This window comes from Chroicocephalus ridibundus, chromosome 13 (assembly GCF_963924245.1).
Source record: "Chroicocephalus ridibundus chromosome 13, bChrRid1.1, whole genome shotgun sequence".
Taxonomy (NCBI): domain Eukaryota; kingdom Metazoa; phylum Chordata; class Aves; order Charadriiformes; family Laridae; genus Chroicocephalus; species Chroicocephalus ridibundus.
The window spans coordinates 11,178,865-11,196,627 of record NC_086296.1 but is presented as its reverse complement, the minus strand read 5'-3'; the positions used below and the strand labels follow the sequence as shown (position 1 = coordinate 11,196,627).

At 40.4% G+C, this 17,763-nt stretch overlaps 1 protein-coding gene across 3 annotated transcripts in view; it reads right to left on the bottom strand.

The window, feature by feature from the left end:
* Positions 1 to 17,763, bottom strand: part of MED15 (mediator complex subunit 15) — a 30,809-nt gene that overhangs the window by 10,795 nt on the left and 2,251 nt on the right. For 2 of the 3 annotated variants that reach the window (XM_063350540.1, XM_063350541.1), the window contains exons 2-9: positions 13,243 to 13,330; positions 12,001 to 12,052; positions 11,510 to 11,539; positions 10,090 to 10,305; positions 9,263 to 9,525; positions 8,057 to 8,443; positions 6,974 to 7,063; positions 1,931 to 2,050 (exon numbers count right to left, since the gene is read on the bottom strand). In XM_063350540.1, the coding sequence (XP_063206610.1) occupies positions 1,931 to 2,050; positions 6,974 to 7,063; positions 8,057 to 8,443; positions 9,263 to 9,525; positions 10,090 to 10,305; positions 11,510 to 11,539; positions 12,001 to 12,052; positions 13,243 to 13,330 (1,246 nt within the window). The remainder of the gene's footprint in view (positions 1 to 1,930; positions 2,051 to 6,973; positions 7,064 to 8,056; positions 8,444 to 9,262; positions 9,526 to 10,089; positions 10,306 to 11,509; positions 11,540 to 12,000; positions 12,053 to 13,242; positions 13,331 to 17,763) is intronic. The other variant, XM_063350542.1, reaches the window with a different exon arrangement.

Sequence of the window (17,763 nt, the reverse complement as noted above, 5' to 3'; positions counted from 1 at the left end):
GAACAGCTGCAAGGGCTCTTATGACAAGGTAGTTATATCAAACAGACAATATTATTTAAGCATTTTATGATATTTAGAGGCGCACATTACAACATTTCTAATTTCTAATCCACCTAGAACCTGAATAAAATGTTTTGGCAGACAGCACTAGATATTCATGCTGATACAGAGCTGTCAAGTATATGGCATGTCAGACTGGCTTTAAAAACATGCTTCCCACCACCATTAAACTATGACTCACTCCCTCATCCTACCACCTGCTTTGGAGCCATTTTCACTCCAATCACTTTGTTCATAAAGAAATTCCGTTTCTTCTTCTGCCTTCTCTAGTTGTTCAGTCTTCTACATCATTTTCACAATCCTTGGCACACTACTGAGAGCGCTCCTTGATGACCAATTCACTTGGTGTCAGAAATCAAAGCTCCTCAATAACCACAGACAGGACAGTACTAAAAGATTGGCCTATGGCACTGAATGCTCAAACTAGGGGTCTTTTGTTATGACTCAAATATAAATATAAGCCAATCTAATACTTAAATATCTATTGGAAGCTCTCATCATCAAACTAAACATTGTGAATACTTCATATGGGAGATGATTTTCTCAGTATATATAAACTGCCACAGCGAATAAGGCTCAAACTAAATTCTTTGACTCAACAGCTATGCCTGGGTTTTATTTCAGTTAACATGTAAGCAATGACCAGGACTGAAATGACCATCCATCTTAAACCAGAAACAACAACAGATGTGTTTGCCTAGGTATACAGAATCTTTCTGGTCACTGTATCTACTTTAGCAAATTCCTGAGAAGAAAAGGCTGTGCCTACTGAACTTGGTGCAGCAGCACTAGGAAGCAGAGTTGCAGACATTCCACAGCCCCACAAGCAGCTTGCAAAGGAAGTAAAATGCAAAAAGTGAAGAAACTGTCATGAAACCTAGGAACAAAATGCAGTGGTATTAAGAACTAAAACCGCACCTGCTATTAAATTTGAAAATCAGCATCTAGAAGAACAAGATACGAGGTTCATGAATAACAGATAGAAAAAAAGCAGTTAAACACTATTCCACCATCATAATATGATACATGTTTAAACCAACACCAATCACATCAGGCTCAGCAAACTTCTGCAGAGCAGACCAGTACCTTGTCTTGTGACTTACTGGTAAAAACTCAATTCTATCTCATTCTGGTTCTCCCCATTCCTGCTCCCCCACAATGACACATTTTGCTTGCAAAACATGACTGTGATGTCTTTAGCAGATCTGGACCCGCAGCAGGCAGATGCAGCACTCTGACCTCATGGAACTTCCAGCAACAGCTGGAGAGGTGCTGCCATGCTGCCTGTACAGGTTCTTCTCTGATGCAGGTACAAGTGGAATCCTTCCGGCAGTTCCTCCTACACAACCGTGAAAGAAGAGAACAGCTCCATTTTTCTTGGTCCCTGATAACATCCCAAGAAACTACTCAAACTGAAATGAGCCAAGTTTACTATTAAAGAAAGAAGCACATGTACAGAGTATGAACACATGACAAGTAAGGTCCCAGACACAACTCAGCCAGTACAATGCAGTACTGACTTGCAACACTCTCATGAATGCACACTCGTGGAGCACAGACAAAGACTAAAGAGAAACCACGGAGTTCTAAAGTGAGACCTGAATCAATTATGAACATTATAAATGTTTTAAAGATCTATACCGCTTTAAAAATGCTTTATTTGATATCCCAAGGTCTCAGAAAACCTATTCTTTAAAAAGAAAAAAGATCCATAAAAAAACCTAAACAGCCCAATACCCTGAGTAACACCAGCAAGTTAGTTGTTTGATGAAAAAGTGAACTTCCCCTTGCTTGAAGGCAAGTGCTATACAATCACGTATTGAACGCTTTGCACAATTCCTGACACAATGTGCTTTGACTCAGTAAATACCTGTGGCATTTGCTGTCCGCCCAAAGGAATGGAGCTTGGCGGTGTAGCAGACACAGCGGTGGTAGGCGGGAACCGTGGTCTTATTTGCATCCCACCTCGGGCCATAGGTGCGGTGATCATCTTTGAGGACAGAGGGACAACAGACAAAAGTAATCGCAAAACAAGAAATGCAGTGCACTGGCAGGATGAGAAGCACATGCAACCTCCAGGAATTAGGGGGAAGAAGAGCATGAAGGGCAGGTTAGTGAGCTTTTCTCTAAAGGCTAACCTACCATGCTAGCTTGTAAATCAAACTCCTTTTTATCCCCTTTTTATCCAGTTTTAGAAAGCATCTAGTGAATTCTACTTATCTTGAGAGAGCTGATATGTAGATTAAGATTCATGGGTCAAGGGTTGACTATGCTATCAGTTGCATGAAGGGCTTTTCCTAAGTTTTGCCTGACATCTTGACTTTCCAGAATTCTTGGAAGTAAGTACTCCAAGACTGTTGTCAAGAATGCTCCATATAAGAAACTACATAATGCCATAGGTTTCTGATGTGCTTTCCCCCGCTGGGGACTCAAAGAATTTAGCAGTATTTGCATATTTTTGCATATTTCATTGCAAAAGAATTTGGGAGACAGTTCAACAGCAACTATCAGTAGGAATGCTCCACAGTGAGCAAATTTCAGACCAACCTAACCTACGACAGTATAACAATGACAAAGACAACAAAAAGTACTTCTGGGTTTGAAAAAGCTATTTCCTTCCTTTTATAACCTACAGAATAAGCCAAATATATCCTTGCAATTTCCATCATTTTGACAAATACCCATTCCTCTATTACTAAACTGTCCTAAAAATATTCTGAGTCCACAATCTGCCTCAAGCTAGTTCATGCACTATTTGATTCTTCTGATGTATAGACTGAGCACACCCTAAAGTACATTCATTTAGGACAAATGATGAAGGTTAGCATTAGAATCTATTTGTATTTTAAAATAGTATTAGGACTACGCTACTCTGCAGTGTCTAGAAGTGCCTTTCAGAACCATCAGCCTGCATGAGCCACACAGATTTAATCATACATATCTGTATAGCTCTCTCTTACTTAAAATTTGATATTACACCATATATGCTGAGAATTTATGGAAAATATAGCATATTTTTGAGGTAGTATTTGGGCAGATTCACTTATCAGTAAAAGAGCTTCTGTTTGGTACTTCAAAGATCTACAGTAAAGTTCTCTGGGCTACTTTTTTTTCCAGCATACATATTACCAAGGAACCTACACAGGCCCTAACTAACCTATGAGTTAATGAAGTCTCCTTTCAGTAAATGGTTTGGGGCATTCTTGCTTAGTGTTCTATGTAAATGGACTGAAGCAGCCAGCAACATGTCTTTAGAAAGTCAGAGAATGCATGTGCTTACAACTGTTAAAAATAAATAAAATTAAATACAACACAGCAGGACTGAAAAAGGAAAGCAATAACTGATAAAGAAAACAGTGTCAAATTCAGCACAGCTGTTAGTTCACAACATCAGAGCAATGCAGTCCCTTTCCATCCAGGCAAAGAGGGATGGTCAGAGACAGGATTTCAAAAGGGCAACAAATGAGAGCGCTTCAGACATCATACACACATGCGCATGTATACACACAGCATGCAGCAGCCACCACAAGCAAACACAACAACCCAGCACTGGCACAAAGCACAGGTGGATGCTACAAAGTGCAGTGAAGAGCTACAGTATCAACATGAGAGCTGGTGAAGCAACACAACCCTAACAAAAAAGAAAAAGGGGGGAAAAAAAAAAAAAGGGACATTGCTAGAAAAAAAAATAAACATATCCTTCCAGGCACAATCACCCCATCTTAGACCCTCGTGAATGCACATGGATGTCTGGGGTGTGTGAACCCAGGGATGTTATGGTGACCCACAAATCCCATCTTGGACCTGTTTTCTCAAGCCACACCACCAAAGTGTGAAGATTCAGATTATTTCCTCAGAGGTCAAGGAAATTAGAAGCATATTCACAGTTTAAGTGCCTGGCAAACCACTGAACACCAACATGACAAACTCCAATTCAAAGGCTTTCAGCTGTTTGTTATTTTGTGGTTGGTCAAACACGTATGCACGTGCATGCAACTTTGGTTTTGATTTTTTGCATTTTGAAATGTGTGCTTTGGAAAGGAAGTGTACATATAAAATGACACAAATTCCACTCTCTTAACAAAAGCAGTCTATTTTTCCTGTTCTCCAGCTGATTTATGTTTATGAAACCTGTGACCTTGTGACAAAGGACTCAGGAAAGGTGGTTCCCAAGACTGCATCTGTTTTACGCAAAGCAATAGATTAATGAAAGAGGTTTTGTCAGTCTAAAAACAGAAGACAACCAGAAGTGTTCAAGTTCTTTTAAAAAAGATTTAAACTGAAGGCAAATCCTCCTCTGCAAGTGAAATTGATTTATCTCAACTTACAGAATCAAGAATTTTACCCCATAAAAACAGAGGGCAAGCAGAGGAAGAGAATCTACCTCCACCGTAAGATACAAAACCCGTATTTGATAAAAATGAAGTAGAATATAACAATTAGAATCCTGAACCTGTAATTTTCTTTCACCTAAAATCCAAAGATTCAGAATTCCAAAAATATGCAGCTTCTTGTAAGCATATATAAGTACTGTGCCGCTGTCACTCCACTAACGGCAGCTCTGATTTTCTAAAAGCAACAGCCAATCTGCATTCTGAGCACCTGAAGGAGTTGCACCAGAACAGTGATTTAAACTTTATTGATACTTAACTCCAGTTCATTACAGATTTTCTCTTGGTGCTGCAAGCACTTGTGTGGCACTCTGTGGTCACTAGGACACTACTCACTTTAGTTATCAGCTTCACCTGTGAGTTACATGCTCACAAGGACTAGACACCCAAGCAGGGGAACATTGACATGCATAGTGTCTTTACAACTTCAGAGAACAACTTCAAAACTCAGGTGGATCCATGTTTAAACCTGGGATTGCTTTTACTTTTATGTAGGAAGAATGAACAGAAACTTTGCGGAAAAGGAAAAACACAGCCATAACAACCAAAATTCCAAGTTTGAAAGCCCCTAGAGATTAAGTTTAAATGTAAAAAGCAAAGATTAGGATAGGGTTTGTTTATAACAAAAGCTTCCCTGAACCAAATGAAGAAATCAAGGCAGATTTATTAAAAATGCTGGCGCTAGTGAAAAACTTACTAAATACAAACCAAAATCTACTCTTAAAAGAAACTTCTTATAGATTAAGGAAATTCCATATACACTCTCAATACCGAAGCTGCATTGTAATACTGTACACTGCCACAATCTGAAAACTAAAGATTATATACAGAGAGTATTTACACAAGTACAAGAAACCCATTTAATTATTGGACTTCACAGTGTTAAATGAATTTTAGTGGACTCATATTGCAATGGCATGAACACAAATGGAGTAAAATCTGTAGGTGGAATTTTCTAAACTCCATCCATGATAGATAAAGAGCAATCCCTGAGTCTACTATATGTCTGAATAAAGCTGCAATACAAAACCCACTGTCAACCATCTTATCACCTGAAACTTTTCAAATGCACCATGCTGTTAAGCCACTGGCATATGAATTCACTAAATGGGGCAAGAATTAAGTTGACTACATAAGCACAATCCATCTGCTTAGGAGTTGAAAGAGCACCGTTAAGTTAGTAAAAAGAAAAAAAGTCAGAGTCTCCTTCCAGTCAGCCTAAGTCCCTGCAGCTCCCACCTGGAAATTATTTAAGAAATAAACAGAAGTTTTAATTCACATTTCAACTGTAGAAAGAGAATTCTGCATCGCTGCCAGTATTGTACCAACTGTACTTACCACTGCTCAACTTTCACATCCTGTGTTGACACAAGCAAAAGGACCAATACAGAAACGGAACTTAGCCACCAACAAGGATGTACGATGATGGTACAAGGCACTATTCCTGATACAGGTCTGGGAGATGCATCTTGAACAACCAATTGTTACCACGGTCCACGTAAAAAGCTTCCAAATGTCTCACTACAACTATAGTATCCCTTGTGCGCTGAAGGGGAAATGGTGCATGTAGACATGGAATGTCTGGGTATATGAAAAGAACTCTGCCATTAATCCTAGTAAACCTCATTTCACCTGTCTGCTTCAGTCTCTTCATCTACAAAGTGGTGATAATTGTACTTACCCATGTCTGTAAAATGCCTCAATATGAAACACTACAGAGGTAAGCCACGAAAGACTATTTCATATTCTTGTGGAAAATGGGATGAGAGGTTCAGCTCAAGCCATTCCCAATTTTTTTCCCCCATGTCTCCTTCATACCAGACACACATCAAGGAACAATCACTGGGGCTACAAGTGTATTGCAGGATAAGAAAATTGTGTTAGACAACAAGCTTTCACCCAGCATTTTTTTTTTTTTTTTTAATGTAACTCTGCACTTGTGACACATGCCATTTTTTCTTCACAATTCACATCCAGAACAAGAGCAATCTATACTGCCCATTTCACTCAGAAGAGCAAAAGATGAAAGGAACAAGAGGGGAGTGCAAAGAGATTTCACTGTCTATACTATTTTTATGGTTGATACATAGAGATGGAAGGTAAATCACATGTGAGTAAAGATAGCAGGCAAAGATTCACAGTACAGAAATCAGTTTACACAACAAAGCAGTCACCTAAGAAAGTTTAACAAAGGAAGAGGTGATACACTCCAGGTACCAACAATCAGACTTGTAGTGTGACCACAGTAGGCCGTCTTATTGACTGTGCATTCCTGTGTCAGTACAGGCAACAATCTTACCTACTTGAGACAGAGAGCATGCACAGAGAGATTGTCAACGAAATCCTGCCTCTGACTCCAGGCAAAGGAGAAACAGCATAAAAGCCCATATACCCTTTATAAAGGGGAGGACCAATGCTAGACCCCCTCATCAGAAAGCCACCATAAACCCACCTCCATGCTAGTCTCTAGCATGCACTTGCTACAGGCCTGTAACTAGTGACGCTGGCTCCTGGGTCCTTACCTGCCCTGAAGCTCCCATCTGAGCAGCTTGGGCCTGAGCTGCTTGCACTGCTGCCGCTGCCTGCTGCTGCTGGACCAGCTGAGCTCTTACCTTGAGTACAAAAAGGAAGAATGAAGTAAACATATGTACCTGATCAGGGCACGACACTTCTATTACAACTACACTGACTACACTCAAAAGGGGTGTGAAGACAAGATCAGCCTCACATACATACTCTTTCTAAAGACTTTTTGAGCTTTCATTATGAAAGCAAGTTCCGATGTTTCTAACATTTGGAACTGTCTTCCTACAGACTGTGCACCCAAGACTTGATTTCTTCTTGCAACTTCTTTCCGGTTCTATCAGGTCTTCCTACAACAATACTAGATATTTCAACTTTCTGGCAAACATAGTTAACCATGTAACTACTGACTTCCCTCAAGCACACTGTATTAAGCACCTACCAATGACCAACATTTCAAATGTCTATACATTCATTATGGCTGTCAGTGTGATGAACATGACATTTCACTAGTCCTAGCTTAGCTAGCAGGAGCACACAGTGGATATATTAACTCATGCATGTGGGGTGAATAATTTCTCAAGTATGGCTGACACTCCTTCCCAGCTAGGCCCAAAGAAAAGCAGGTCTTGGGATTACATCTGAGCTTCTGCTCAACAGCACAGAAAAAACTGACTGTAATGCAACAGTTCAAAAAGCTGCACCATCAAGAGGATGACCCAGCAAGAGGTTCAACACCATAAAACTATTGTCTTGTTCACATTCTCTTCAAGGCATGGTATCTTAACCTTTGACCAAAAACTCTAAACATGGCAGCAGAAGAAAAGCCAGCATGCTAGAGAGCCAACATTGGCTCCAGTCACATGTATTAGGCACTTCAAAGCATTTGCTCATGTCCTAGAACAGCAAACATCATGGAGGTGATATTTCCTTTAACCAGAGTTTGTTTCTTTTTCTTTTTTTTTCTTGTCCATTCAAGAGTAAGACAAGAAATTATTTTTAAATACTAGCTTCATAAATGGTTTTATTATTTCTCTAGAGTATCATAATGAACCAACAATCAGCTGGTCACTAGCCCTTACCTGCATTGCTTTTAATTGCTGGGGCGTAAGAGTAACAGGCATAACCTGACTAGGAATTTGTCCTGAGATTGCCTGTGGCTGAGATACCATGGGCTGAGGTTGAGGCTGGGATTGTGGTGGCAGCTGAGACTGTTGTGCCTGAGCAACCTGCTGCTGTTGTTGCTGCTGCTGTTGCTGCTGCTGTTGTTGCTGTTGCATCTGTTGCATCTGCTGTTGCATTACTTGTTGAGGTGGCTGTTGCTGTATCTGTTGTTGTGGTATTTGTTGCTGTTGTTGCTGCTGCTGCTGTTGCTGCTGCTGTTGTGCCTGCATAGCCTGTGCTGCCTGCAGCTGCTGCATTTGGGCAATTCGCTGTAGTTGCTGCTGCTGCTGCTGCTGCTGTTGCATCTGAAAAGCAGGAAAAGCCAGATAGCTAAAGCTTCCAGCAACGCGATAGCAGCCTTATTTTTATAGCAAAACCAAGAGCAAAGAGAATCCTAGTACACCAGCCTGAGGTTTTAAGCCCAAAGGGAAAGCCCAAACTTTTTATCCACTCACTTTTCATATATCTCAACTCTACATAGCACACGTCCCATGGTTTCAATATTACAAGCTTGTCTTGCTACTAAAACAGTTCTCAAAAGCAAAGATGAAGTCCATCAGCTTCCCCTGTACAAATGGGCTCAAAAGCACTTCTTCAAATGTAAGCAGCCTGCATCAGCACCACTATTTACCAGAAACTGCACTAAAACATGACAGCTGAAGTTTCCTCTTCTGCTTTTGTGCCTAAGGATGATACTTTTTTTTTAAAGTGGCAATGTGTAATTCACACAACAATAAAACAGCCACTATTTCTAGAGTGCTTTTGGTTCCTTCCCACATCCGTTTTCTTAGAATGACAGACTACCCTGATATTTATCAGATACGTTTAAAGACATCTTTAGTATCTTTAATATCTACTATTAAAGTAGACAAAGAAACAAAGGTTTTAGTTGTCTATTGCTATGACAGAAGAAAGCAACCAAATGACTGTTAAGCCTTTCCTCTAGGAATGTAATATATTATTGCCAATTAACTTGCCAGTCTAAACTGAAGTCCTACCCTAAAGTGGAAACGCATTAATAACTGGCAGAGCTGATGTTAAGTACTTCCACGCAAGCCAAGCCTTACTTGACAAGTAACTGACCACAGATCACCTCAATTGCCATTGTAGTTGTTTGTCATCACCTGCTGTTGGTTTTGCTGCTGCTGCATCTGCAGTTTCAGCATGTGCTGTTGCTGCTGCTGGACGGCTTGCAACTGCTGCTGTTGCTGCTGCTGCTGCTGGGCCGCTGCAGCTGCTGCCGCCTGCTGCTGCTGGACCTGAAACTGTTGTTGCATGGCTGACTGCTGGGCTTGGAATTGCTGCTGCTGCAAAGCCACCTGCTGCTGCTGGAATTGTTGTTGCTGCTGCTGCTGCTGCTGAGCTATCTGCTGAAGCTGAAGTTGGGCTAAAAAGAAGGTAGACTCTACTTAAAACATGAGACCCGAACAGTGCGAGAGACTGTTACCCAGCATAACTCATAATAATTGAAGATAATCCCTAAAGTACATTAATGTTATTTGTTAGCAGCATATACTTTTCCTTCCCCAAATGGATGAGGCACATTAGCAGCAGAATTAATGACACTTCCTACTACCAGCCGTTAATTCTCACTGCCTATATTGAGTCAGCAACCTAGGTAAAGAATGTAAAAAAGTGCAGGAGGAAATATACATAGAGGTCACCAGCAGGAAGCACCATACCCTTAGAAAACATGGGTGAGCTCTACAAAAGCAAAGTTCTGATGTTGACATCTTGTAGGATGAACGAAGCATTTTCTCATATGACAGCTAGACTGGAATACATTTATCCCATTAGGTAGCAGTATTTGAAATCAATTCTTCCTGCAGTTCACTTGGCTGATTTAGCCAGAAGCATGAAATCTCTTCAGCACCCCTTCCTTGTGGAAAAGATTTATGTACTGAAAAGCTGATCTAACAATTTCAGTGGTTAAAGCAAACCAAGCACTTACTCGGCTGAGTAGCTGTAGAGACACCAGGCATACCATGAGGGGCCATTCCCGAGGTTCCAGGAGGCTGCTGCTGCCCTGGAAGACTCATCTGTTGTCCCATTGGACCAAGGCCACTCATCCCACTCATCGGTGCTCCTTGAGCTCGGGAAGCCATGCCCATTCCAGGCGCCCCTGCTGGGGGACCCCCAGTTAGATTCTGCAGGGCATTCATTGGATCTACAAAGAAAACAGTTACCAATATGCAGCCAGCCATGCAATTGCCTCCCCAAAATCCTCTGTTCTCCATCATCCACTCTCTGATCTGTCAGCTTCAGACCATGACTAGATGCAACACCCCGAGAATATAGCATTCACTGCTCTGCCTGTAAGACCACAAGAAGCTTCTCGCACATCTCTGCCGCTCTGTAAACAGAGTGGAGATTATTTCAATTGCTTCAGATTGGCAAAGTTCCAAATAGATTCTAAATATATTAGAGAAAAGGAACTTATTAGCCACCTCTGAATTTATATGCAAGTCAAAACCAGCTGCCAAGAAAACTCCATGAGGATATACAGCTCGTAACCTCAAAAATCAAGACTCCACTGTGGATCCAATTAGCCTGTTCCTCCTGAGGTCAACATGGAGAAGCAGTGCTCAGACCAGAGGAAGTACTTTGCTACACAGTTCCCCCATAACATCAAGTTTATTATGCAGTGGATAAAATCAGTGCCTTTCAAGACAATTGTCATAATTTGAATCCTGGGCACTCAGAAAAGAGAAGTCAACAAAGGAATGGCAATTCAAGAGGGCAAAACACAACATGGGGCGCAAAGCAATATTAATCAGGTAAAGAACGCAACATCCCGTCTTTCTTAATACTTTATAAAATAATTTCCAAGTGTCTAGGCTGGATGTTAATCAATCACAGACATTGCATATTTAGCCTACAGAGGGATAAAAATAAAGGATCATACTATGTTCCTAACATACACAGCTGTAAGAATTATCACTGAGGCAGAAGGCATGATCAGATTTAACCTCAGTCATATGGCAGAATGCGTACACCCAACAAACACGTGTACCTCTGCTGCAACACAATGAGGAACCCAAAGCTGGTAACAAGGAGAAACCTGGACTGCTCAGCAGAACTCCTGTTCTTTCAAGAACCTTAAGGCTGTGAGCTAACAAAAGTACAAACAGGGAAACAAACAAGTCTCCTGCGTTACATACAAAGGACTGTCCAAGCCTGTCACCCGCATCACTGAACAACTCCAAGACTACCATGCTACCTTTTGTCTCCTCCATCAGCATTCAATATTCCAGCTAGGGAATCCACAGCCTTCTTATCCTTAGTACACCACAGCCCTGATTTCTAAGCTATTCTATTTAGAAACGAAACGGGGGGGGGCAAAAAAAAAAAAAAAAAAAAGGAGCTCTTACCACTGACTGAGGCTTGAGATTTCTTATTGTCTGCAAAGGAAGAATAATTAATTGCCTTTGTTAATCTTGTCACATGTAAATTTAGCCCTTCTGATATATTCTCTACAAGAAATATATTTACATAATAATTTAAAAAATTTTAAAAATCAGTCTACTATAGTTCTAACAAAACACATTCATCTAAGCCGATTTGGTAACCAGAATGCTACATAAACAATGTTAAGAAAGCAAAAATACAGGAAAAAATTAGGAAGGTGGAAAAAGTAGTAAGCTTAAATAATTTCTCAAACACTTTTCAATTATTGACAGATGTGTAAAAGAAACACTACTTAGAAATAGGCATGTATATTACAGGAAAAATATTTTAAAGCAACTTGTCACATGCAGAACCATACGCACAAACCCTAAAATTTACTTTTTTGGGAGGATGGGATGAGCAATCCCATTACTGAGGGGGGAAAAGAAAAAGCCAAACCGAAACAATTACTTACGAATATCTCGAAAATGGATAATAAGTCTGGCCACAAGAGAAAGATATTCTTCCTAAAGGTGAAAAAATTAGTATTTTAGTATAGGAAATAAAAACATTGCAACCCTGACTTTCTGGTTCTTCAGTATTCTTCCTCAACATAACATATTTACTTTACAATGGCTGTGGGCTTTTCAGAGGAGTTCTCTTGCAAGGAACAGCCTGTTCATTAACTGAACGACAATATTCTTATTAATAGGTCATTGTGGTTGATGGTACAAGAAGGCCAGGAAACCACAAAGTTCACTGGAAAGAACTTTCATGACAGTTACAATACCAGGATCACAATATGTGAACATAATTATAAACCAATACATCCATTTTCCACTTCTTATCCACTCTAATTCCTTTTTTAAGGATTGAACCTGCTTACATGGTACACTGACTGACTTCAGTTCTTCAACTATGTCACATTCATACTACAAGAACTTTTTTTAAGCTAAGTTAGTATTACAACTACAAGTTAACAACTTTAAAGACTAACATATGATAGAAGCATCAGAAGCAGAAAGACAAATATTCTTTGCAGCATTTTATTAGCGCGCTTCATAATGTGTAAGAGAAACTGCACAGGGCTGAGACAGCCTTCCTGCCGACGAAACACCAACTCACCAGTGAGGATGACATAAGTTTGTGACATCATCATTACAAAACTTTGACCAAGAGAAGTTTTATCTCAGAATTGGCTAATTTGGAGACAGCAACAGTATACAGTTTCTTCTAACACTGCTCCAGGAAAGAAGTTTACATTTGGGTAGAGTCTAGAGTTGTACCTGATAACCAGACTTTCACAGAGACCACAGCACTTCCCTTGGTCTTACTCCTGACACAGCCTTTTCATTGATATCTTAGTCTCTCCTGACACCAAACTGGTCATAAGGAATGGTGCTACACTGTAGATAAAGGAAATTGTATGCAATTCACTACACCCAAGTCTTTGGATAAGAATTAAGTGTGGTCCCACATACGCATTAAGTGTTGCAGATATCTTGGACTGAAGTCCAGTTTGATGCATATATTGGATGGAAAACACCTCACTTCCCCTCAGGGTAAAAGTAGCACATACAAATTAAAAATTTTGCATAACTATGTACTCTTAAACAGAAAGAGATAACTAAATGCATTGAGTTTTCTGTTTCTGCGGGTTGTTCCAAATTTCTTTTGATACTCCAGTAACTTCTGGAAACAAATAGAGGTACTTTACCCTTGTTTTGGCCTTCATAAATACATGACTCTCCATATCTTTGCTGGATTTATTATGGGCAACACCAGCCTTCCTCATAGCGTCATCACTGCAAAACAAGAGGGAAAAACAAGGCTGGGTATTAATTGAGGACATCAGAAAACAACTTCTGTAGTTAGGAAGGTCTGTAAAACTGCCTTTTACCCCTCTCTCATTTATAGATTTAAAAACAAACAAACATGAAACACCACTACATATATTACTTAAAATTGCCACCCTTCAAAATTTCTTCAAATGATGGAGAAAAAAGCCAACTAATTTCTAAAAGGCAACACAAATCTTCTTTGCAGAAATTCAAGAGTAACTGCTAAGCAAGTCATCATTTTACCTACTGATGTATTATTTTGACAAAATACCAGGACCTGTTCATTTGAGGAAAGCTGAATGACAGGAATTATGTAACCCATGTTTGGCAAACAACGGGCTTCAGCCTGCTTAGCTTCAGGCATTTTCAAAAGAATCCTCTAAACATAAGGTGGAAGAATTTAAAAAAAAAAATAAATAAATGCCTAAAGTCATAGAGGTTTGACCAATGAACGAGAAAATGAGTGGAAGCATTGATCAGGGGCAGAGAAGAGCAGAGGTGCAGTGAGGGAGTGGATAACCGACATGAAAGCAGCAGGTGAAGCAATAAGAGGAAAAGAAGGCCCTGTTGATGGAAAGTTGAGGGGAGAAAAATTACAGGTTTGGTAATTAAAAGCCTTCAATTCCCTTACTGTACTTTCCCATTTACCAGCCAGAACCACAGGGACTTGCTGTCCCATGACGAGTCCTCCATCACACCTCTAGTAAATTGGATCTAGATTTGCCCTCTGGTCGGGGATACTGAACATGCAAGATGAAAAGGCAAGAAAAAAACCAAAACCAAAAAACAAACACACAGAAAACCACACATTGCTAAGGATATGGGTGGAAAACAAGGGGTATTCTCAGTTCATGAAAAAGTAGCAAGCAATTCAACTGTGAAACATGCAACAAGATAAAGATGTCCTAAACCGAGGAGTTCAGTCAGGTGAACAGCCCTATTCAAATCCTCTGGGCACTCTCATTCTTGGAAACATTTCACTTCACTGCCAAACCTGTTCGGTTTTAAAGCAGCCTAGAAGCTACAGTCTAAATTCCACAAACAAGTTACCAGGAAATACTTTCACCTTGTAATTAACATCTCAGCAACTTATTTCTCAGTAACTGCTGTTGCACGAGCAGCTACCCTACACTAAATGCCTGTCAGGGTAGCGATCCCTGAAAGTTTTGGCCAGTCTGAAGGGGGACTACCGTTTTCTTCCCCCTGAACTTCTACCACCTCCCATGCAGCAGGAACGGCGCTTGTATGAGCAGTAAGCTGGTTCAGCTTCCTGAATTAACTCAGTAACACAGTCACAGAAGTGAGAAGAGCAGATGCTATAGCCTTAAAATGCAGGAGCTTAGGCTGCCACAACTCGCACCCTTACCTTGCAAACTAGCAGCATACAGCTAACCTGTTGTAGCCTGCAAAGTACAAGACAGTAGAATGTAGCTACCTGCTGCAAGGCTGTCTCATGGTAGCTTGCTCATGTGGTATGGTAGACACAAAAAAAATGCTATTTATTCAGAATGAAAACTGAATCAGAATCCAAACATAATACAGAATAACTAGCTTTAAGGTGAGCTGCTCATATAGAAGCGCTGCTGCAGAGGAAGAAGCTATATCCACTTCTTTTTTGACACCTCCCTTTTTCAGTGCTTTCCCTTTCAGAAAGGCTGCCTCTAAGTCCACACTACTCTCTGAATCCTCCTTGACTTCTCAGTCCCATAGTACAATGACAATGCCTCTCCTTTGGAGAGCACCAAGAACTGAGCAGGCAGAAAACAGGAAAAAGATTATGCAGAGGGAAGTAAAGGATGTAACATGTAGGTAGTACTGAGCGGATGTCATACAGACAGTGATCAATGTGGTATCAAGAACTTAGGAAACAAACACAACAAAGAAGTTAACTACTTTTATATGTAGCTACCCTTTCCTTTTGATGTTACACAACATGAAAGACATTTTATAATGGCTACATCTGCATTACCAATAATGCCACTCCAAGCACTCCATGTCATATCTGTTAACATTCCAATACAGGTTTAGACTAGGAGGAAGAAAAAAAAAAAAAAACAAACAAAACATACAACTTGTTCTTTGTTCACATATTCATCTGCAATCAATATATAAATATTTACGCTAAAAGACTGGGAAAGTCACTAAAAAAAAAGTCATAGCTTTAACATAGACTTAAGGATACCAAATAATGTATCATATCCTTGCAGAACACAAAACTCAACAAAACTATGAAAACTAGATGGTACCAGCCAATTCAACCTTCGTCTGCCTCATAAGCACTTACTAAACACATCATGAGATGTGGGCTAAAACTCTGCCTTTTTCATTTCATGCAGAACACTCAAAGCTGTGGCTTCACAAGATGAAGCATTCAAGACCAACATCAGCTTCAGGAATTCCTCGTCCATTTCGAAGAAGCTTGTTTCCAGCCCAACAATGTGCAACCTCTCACTCAGGCCAGCTGGTCTAGTTGAAAAAAATCTGGCAAAACACGTTCTCCTTCAAAACTATCCCAGCTTCCCCATCCAGTTCACATCACAACTGCACGAATCAGTCGTTCCAATGAAACAAAAAGGCAATGAGTTACAGAGCCAATACCACATTAAGCATCACCAAATGCTCCTTCATGAAATGGACTATTTCATCACTATAACAATCAGTTCAACAAACCTCTCCTGCTTAAAACAATGGGGGCGGGGGGGTGTGCTGATAGGCCCTTAGGCACATCTATCCATATTAAAAGGTTTAAAAACCTCCAAGTAAACATCAACAAATATATTAAGATTTCACTACTTGATTTTGTGCACATGATGCTGTCCCACACAACATTGCTGTTAGTGACAGAGTGGACGTAACAAGTTTCATCAATACCAAACCTCAACGCTGCAATACTCACATAACAACACAGACTAGCAGAAGACCCAAAGCAGAATCATCTGTATTACTTATTCACATTTGCTTGACAGAACACATAAAGACCTGAAGGGCTTTGGTCCCCAGAACACCACCTTCAGCTACAGAGAGGGAAGCAAAGGACCATCCAGCCTCCCTCAAGCCTTGTTCTACCATTACCTTTCTCTCCAATTCTGCAGGGGTAAAAAAAACCAAACCCCTTCCCTCTACACACATCATCACCTCTTCATAGCTTCACAAGCACATCCTCCAGCACAAGTGATATCCTCCAGTGGAGGTGTCTAGGTAAGAAGCTGCCCCTGCCAAGTTATGTCTGTGTGGCTGCACCATCAGCAGTAGTGAAGAACAACCAAGGTTTAAAATAACCACTTTTTCTGAGTTATTTTTAACTTTGAGACATTTCCCCAACAGGGTGACTGCATGGCAACCCAAACACTTGCAATGAAGAGGTACTGCAGAGGCAGTAGCTTCTTCAGTTCGTAGTTGTGTCAAAGTAAGCATTTATAAAACTCATCCCTCACTATCTACAGTCCCAGGAAGGGAGAAACATCTGCCGCCTTGGCCTTTTGAGCCTGAATTGTCATCAGACAACCTGAGCTGGAATATAAAATTAAGGCTGCTTTATGAACTGGTTTTGCAAAGTGTGTCAGGGAGTGCAGCAATGCAGATGATCTTCCTTTTATCAAACCCTCCCACAAAAAAAACCCGAAAAAACCTAACAAAACAACTTTAGCTGATCCACTCATCTCCTGCCTGCTTGTTCCTTGGTCTCCACCTCTACCTCCTTTCATGTGCTCTCCACATTCCCATCCTTATGTCTGTTCACGCATGCTCTTCTTCTCATCTAGCTGAACCATTATCCTATTGAACCTATTCAATCTTAAGTGAGAATATACATATCAAAACTTCAAGTGAAAAACTGAACACAAAACTAATGGACCATCACACAACTTAAGTTACATCCCTTTTCTTCACTCAACACGATTCCCTTTTAACATAGCCTAGAAGTAGCTTGGGGCAGGAACTGTACTCAACTGCATACTGAGTTTCCTACCACACAACCCAGTTCAGATTTGTCCTTTAGGCAATACCAACATTTAAAAACATATTAAGGAATGGCCTTTAGAAAGGAGACTCCCAAAGCACCAGTATGTGTCTGCTCCCTATAAGGGCCAGAATAAAGGTAAGCACAAGTATATAGTCACACTCCTACATCACCGCTGTCTCCTAGAACAACCTGGGACAAGCCAAAGGTGCTCCCTGGACTCAGTCATCTGAGCTCATCTAGCAACAGTATGAAAGTCCTGCTTGGACCTGCAGTCACACAAGAACCTAACACCAAAAAAAAAACCCAAACCATAAAAAAACCCCAAACTTACAGTCAGTGTTGTAAAGGAAACCCAAGGGTGAAATAGCAACACGTTAAGACTTCTGTATCCAGAAGCTATAACAAGGCACTCAAAATGAGTTATGTGAATGTTTAA